The sequence below is a fragment of the Dipodomys ordii genome, unplaced genomic scaffold, assembly GCF_000151885.1.
Source record: "Dipodomys ordii isolate 6190 unplaced genomic scaffold, Dord_2.0 Scaffold73, whole genome shotgun sequence".
NCBI classification, from domain to species: Eukaryota; Metazoa; Chordata; class Mammalia; order Rodentia; family Heteromyidae; genus Dipodomys; species Dipodomys ordii.
The window spans coordinates 11,026,010-11,031,878 of record NW_012267289.1 but is presented as its reverse complement, the minus strand read 5'-3'; the positions used below and the strand labels follow the sequence as shown (position 1 = coordinate 11,031,878).

At 41.8% G+C, this 5,869-nt stretch overlaps 1 protein-coding gene across 1 annotated transcript in view; it reads left to right on the top strand.

Moving 5' to 3' along the window:
- Window positions 1-5,869, top strand: part of Zbtb11 (zinc finger and BTB domain containing 11) — a 31,092-nt gene that overhangs the window by 18,201 nt on the left and 7,022 nt on the right. Inside the window, exons 7-8 of the mRNA XM_013024099.1 lie at window positions 430-574; window positions 3,679-3,805. Coding sequence (XP_012879553.1) covers window positions 430-574; window positions 3,679-3,805 — 272 coding nt within the window. The remainder of the gene's footprint in view (window positions 1-429; window positions 575-3,678; window positions 3,806-5,869) is intronic.

The window sequence follows — 5,869 nt, the reverse complement described above, 5'->3', positions numbered from 1 at the left end:
TTTTCTTTTTGCTTATGTGGTGCTGAGGAATCGAACCCAGGGCCTCAGGCATGCAAGGCAAGTGCTCTACCACTGAGCCAACTTCCCAGCCCCCTAAAACCAATTATTTTAAAATTATTTTATATGGGGTGGGAAGTTGGCTCATTGGTAGAGTGCTTGCCTTGCATGCATGAGGCCCTGGGTTCTATTCCTCAGCACCACATAAGCAGAAAAAAGCCAGCAGGGGTGCTGTGGCTCAAGTGGTAGGGCGCCAACCTTGAGCTGAAGAGCTGAGGGATAGCGCCCAGGCCCAGAGTTCAGCCCCCATGACTGACAAAAATAAAAATAAAATTATTTATATAAAAATATGTACATTAGCTCTATTTTTTGTCCTCATTCAGAAATACTACTTTTCATTATACTGACTTAAATACTACTGTTTTATTTTAGGTCTGTGGAAAAACATTCATCTATAAGCATGGTCTAAAATTACATCAGAGTCTCCATGAATCACAAAAGCAATTCCAGTGTGAACTGTGTGTTAAGTCATTTGTTACCAAACGGAGTCTTCAGGAACATATGAGTATTCACACAGGTAAAAATAAATTTATATAGTTTATTTTATCTATTTACATTTACTATTATCAATTGTACTGGTAAGAAATTATATTGATGGTTGTATATGTTTAGTTTTCACTTATTTCTTTATATAGTTGCAATATATTTCAAAATTACTCATCTTTTGTCTTTCTTTTTCCCTTACCCTTTCCCCTTCCAACTCCTATAATATGCAGGTTTTGTTTGTTTTTTTAGTAATGAGACATTGAATTAAAGGTGTTCTTAAATATAATTTTAGAGCTTATTTGTATGGAAATATTCATGTGGAAAATGTGTACTAAGCTGGGCATTTTGATGCATATAATAATCCCAGCTGCTTAGCTAGGGCCAGTGGCTCATACCTGTAATCTTAGCTACTCAGGAGACAGATCTGAGGATCATGGTTCGAAGGCACACTGGGGAGGAAAGTCCATGGGATTTATCTCCAGTTAACTACCAGAAACCAGAAGTGGGACTGTGGCTTGAAGTGGTAGAGTACTAGCCTTGAGCAAAAGAACTCCGGGACAGCACCCAGTCCTTGTGTTCAGGCTCCTGAGAAACCAGATTCCCAGCTACTCAGAAGTTGGACACAGGATAATCAAGAGTTCAAGGGCATCCTAGGCACCTATCTTAAAAAAAAAGCAAACAAGAAGTCAGTTATAGCTCAAGTAAAGAGAATCCTGGCCTAACGTGTATAAATAAGGCCCTGGGTTCATTCCTCAGTACTACAAAAAAGGGGGGGGGTGGAGAAAATGTGTATTGGTTTTAAATCATTAGAGTCTTCACATTTTTTTTTTCTGAATCTTCTTTAATATATGAGAATAGAATACAGCTGAAGATATGAGTCAAGTGGTAGAGCACCTGTCTAGCAAGTACAAGGCCCAGAGTAATAATACCCTAGTAACACCTTGCCCCCTAAAAAAGAGGATAGATACATTATAATGGAACAGGGCAAATTATATATACCCTTCATCCAACTTTAATAATTATCATCTCAAATGCAGAAAGCACCTTTTTTTCTTTTTTTTTGGCCAGTCTGGGGAGCTCAAGGCCTGGGCACTGTCTCTTACCTTCTTTTGCGTAAAGCTAGCACTCTACAGTTGAGCCACAGTGCCACTTCTGGCTTTTCTGTTTATATGGTACTGAGGAATTGAACCCAGGCCCTTCATACATGGTAGGCAAGCACTATACCACTAAGCCACGTTCCCAGCCTGCAAAAAGCATCTGTTAGGACTGAAATACTTGAAGCCTCTTCTAAAAGTGAATGCACACAGCCTGTAAGTGCCACTGCTACTTCATTTTTAGCATTTTTTAAACCATAAAGGAAATTCAACCTAAAGCTATCATATTTTATTAATACCGTATCATTTTGTGCTGAAGAATCCAGTTAGGAAGAAGTGGCTACTGATGTTCTGATTAAAATCTACAAAGGTTTTGTTTGTACCTCTGTTAACTTTGAATGTTGCATACCAGCAGCTCTGAATTTCCTACGCTATATACTTTGTGCTAATCCATTTGAAATCTTTACTGGCTGTATGCAAAGAGAAAAATAATAAATTTTTCTTTTTTTGTGAGTCATGGGGATTGAACTGAGGGCCCTGGCGTTGTCCCTGAACATTTTTTTGCTCAAGGCTAGTGCTGTATCACTTTAAGCCACATCACTACTTCCTGTTTTCTGGGGATTAATTGGAGATAAGAGTCTGACTGACTTTCCTGCTCCAGCTGCTTTAAATCACAATCCTCAGATCTCAGCCTCCTGAGTGGCTAGGATTACAGGGGTGAGCCAGAGTGCCTAGCTGAATTTGGTTTCTTTAAGGAAGCTAAGTTTATACGTTTTAAAGTTTTTTTTTCATTTTTTAATATATATTTTATTGTAAAAATACTGTACAGAGAGGTTACATTTACATGAGTAAGGTAATGAGTACATTTCCTGTTGAGCATTATTACCTCCTTTGTTTTTCCCCTACCATCCCTTCCCTCCCCACATTTTAAAGTTTCACCTACAATTTTGTTTTTCATGTATTTGTATATTGAAATATCTTGTGTATATCAATAACAAGAATAAGCAGTTTTGTTTCAATAAAAACAATTATTGGACTGGGAAGGTGGCTCAGTGGTAGAGTGCATGCATGAGGCCCTGGGTTTGATTCCTCAGCACCACATAAGCAAAAAAAGTCGGAAGTGGTGCTGTGGCTCAAGTGGTAGAGCGCTGCCTTGAGCTGAAGAGCTGGGGGACAGTGCCCAGGCCCAGAGTTCAGACCCCAGGACCAACCAAAAAACAAAACAAAACAATTATCATTTCATGAAATGGTCATGCTTTAAAAAAGTTAAATAGTAGGCAGATGTAAATGTCAGTGTGGTAGATAGCTTACAATTTTAAGGGAATTTTCAGTCCAAACATACCTCACTTCATATGTAAAGCAAGAATGTAGAAATGGCTAAAGAATGATTGTGTAAGCATATAATTCTTAGGAAACTGGCCTTTGCCAGTACAATCATACTTTGCATAATGATGCAAATCCCACAGTGGACTACATGTGCATATACAAGGGTAGTCTCATTAGGGTATATCACCCAGTGATGTCATAGATCAGACACACTGTGATGTTGGTACAATGATGAAATTGCTTAAGAATATATTTCTCAGAAGAAATCTTTGTTGGTCAGCTTTTTGTCACTGTGACCTAAACAAAAAGAAGGAAAAGTTTATGTTTTGCTTTGGGTTTAAAGTGAGGCAAGATAAGTAGGAGCATGTTGGGTAAGACTGCTCACCTTCTGGAAGCAGACAGAATGAGAAGGGCCAGCAGTCCTACATCTTTCTAGGGCATGTGCTCATGACGTGCTTCCTCCAAGTAGGCCCCACTTATTTTTCACTGCCTCCAGGAATGCCATCATATTACCAATCTATCGAAGGATTAATCTGTTGATTAGGTCAGAGATCTCAGAATCCAACCACTTCCCCAAGCGTATTAGCTGGGAACTTAAGCTCCCAAGGATCCCCATGGGCCTATGAGGGACATTTCAAACCATTACATTCTATCCCTGCCCACAAAGGTGTATGTTGAGCTCATTGTACAAAATGCATTTCGATCTACCTTTAAGATACTCCCATAATTGCTCAGAAGTTTAAGTCTAAAGTTTCTTCTGAGACTCAAGACAAACACTTAGCTGTCAGCAACTATAGAAACAGCAAACAAGTTAAAATACGTCCCAAATACAATGACACAGAGTAGACATACCCTTTGCAGAAATAGGAAAATAGAAAGGAGGAATCAGTCTAAAGAAATACTGAATTACAGCAGTGGAGACATTAAAATCCTCCAGCTCCGCAGTGCTCTGAATTTGGCTGTTGGGGCGCATGGTGTGATGTGAGCTCTCACATGGCTTGGAGAGCTCTTCTCCAAAGCCTTGTTGTTTGCAACCTTAAGCTGGCTCTGCTTAGTGCCTGTGGCTTTTATTGGCAGATGTTCTGTGTTCTTGGCATCTCCAATATCCTGGTATCTATATTCAATCTTCTGGCTTAAATTACAGCTTCACACATTGTCTTCCCAAGGATTCCCCCTGAGGACTGTGACCCCCATCAATCTTGCCTGGCATCCCAGGCTTTCCTTGAGAATCTGAAACCTCTAATGCTCCGTAACTGTTACATTCACATGTTTTTAAAAACCAAGGTTGTGTGGTCAGTGAGAGGTGTGCTGTCAGCTCAAGCAAGCAGCAAGGCCCTCTTGGATTATGCTGCAGTTGAACCAGTACTTGGATGACTAAGCACCACATAATAATTCCATATTTGCCCCAGTATAAGCAGAGCTTTTTTCAGATGCATTCTCTTCTCAAAGCAAAGTGTTTGAAATGAGTAAAAACCTTTTCACTCCTCAGCTGTGACAGATTAGGGCGAGATGCTCTCAAGATACCTTCTTGCACTCCTGTAAAGCATGTGGCCTCCTCCTAGTGCAGCCAGTCTTAATAACAGCTAGATTTTGTTTTTGTAGTCCCAACTCCATGTCCTCTTTTTTTTTTTTTTGGTTTGGTTTGGCTGGTTGTAGGACTTGAACTCTGGGCTTGGGCGCTGTCCCTGCGCTCTTCAGCTCAAGGCGAGCTCTCTACTGCTTGAGCCACAGCACCACTACTGGTTTTCTGGTGGTTTATTGGAGATAAGAGTCTCACCGAGAGTCTGGGAAAGTGGCTCAGTGGTAGAGCGCTTGCCTTGCATGTATGAGGCCCTGGGTTCGATTCCTCATCACCACATAAGCAGAAAAAGCTGGAAGTGGTGCTGTGGCTCAAGTGGTAGAGTGCTGGCCTTGAGCTGAAGAGCTGAGGGACAGCGCCCAGGCCCAGAGTTCAAGCCCCACAACCAACAACAACAACAACAAAAAGTCTCACCGAGTTTCTTGCCTGGGCGGCTGGCTTTGAACCATGATCCTCCTATTTTAGCCTACTGAGTAGCTACGATTACAGACATGAGCCACTGGTGCCTGGCTTCCTTTTTTGTCCAGACTTTAAAAACTTTCAAATCTTTGTGCTTTGCCTTTTGTCTTCAGTTCTCTGTGAATTTGGCCAATAGGAAACAGCAAAGCTGGGCACCAGTGGCTACCCCTGTAATCCCAGCTACCGAGAAGGCTGAGATCTGAGGATTGTGGTTCAAAAGTCATCCAGGCAGTATTTGTATTTCCAACTAAGCACCAAAAAAAGTGGTAGAGTGCTAGCTAGCCTTGAGCTAAATAGTTCATTGACAGCACCAAGGCCCAGTTTAAGCCACACAACTGGCGTGCGCACGCACGCACACACACACACACACGCACGCGCGTGCGCGTGCACACACACACACACACACGACACAACAAAATTCACTATCCAAATACTGTGTTGCCTTGAAATTTTGTTTTTCTACCAAATGAATTAGTGTGCTACATTTTTTTGGCGGGGGGGGGGCACTTCTGGTTTTCTAGTGGTTTATTGGAGATAAGAGTTTCACGGCTGGGAAGGTGGCTCAGTGGTAGAGTGCTTGTCTTGCATGCATGAGGCCCTGGGTTCCATTCCTCAGCACCACATAAGCAGAAAAAGCCAGGAAGTGGTACTGTGGCTCAAGTGGTAGAAAGCTAGCCTTGAGCTTCAGCTCAAGGAAGCACCCAGGCCCAGAGTTCAAGCTTCACGACCAACCAGGAAAAAAAAAAGTTTCACGGACTTTCCTGCCTAGGCTGGCTTTGAAACATGATCCTCACATCTCAGCCTCCTGAGTAGCTAGGATTACAGGCATGAGCCACTGGCATCTGGCTAGTTTGCTACTTTTTTTTTT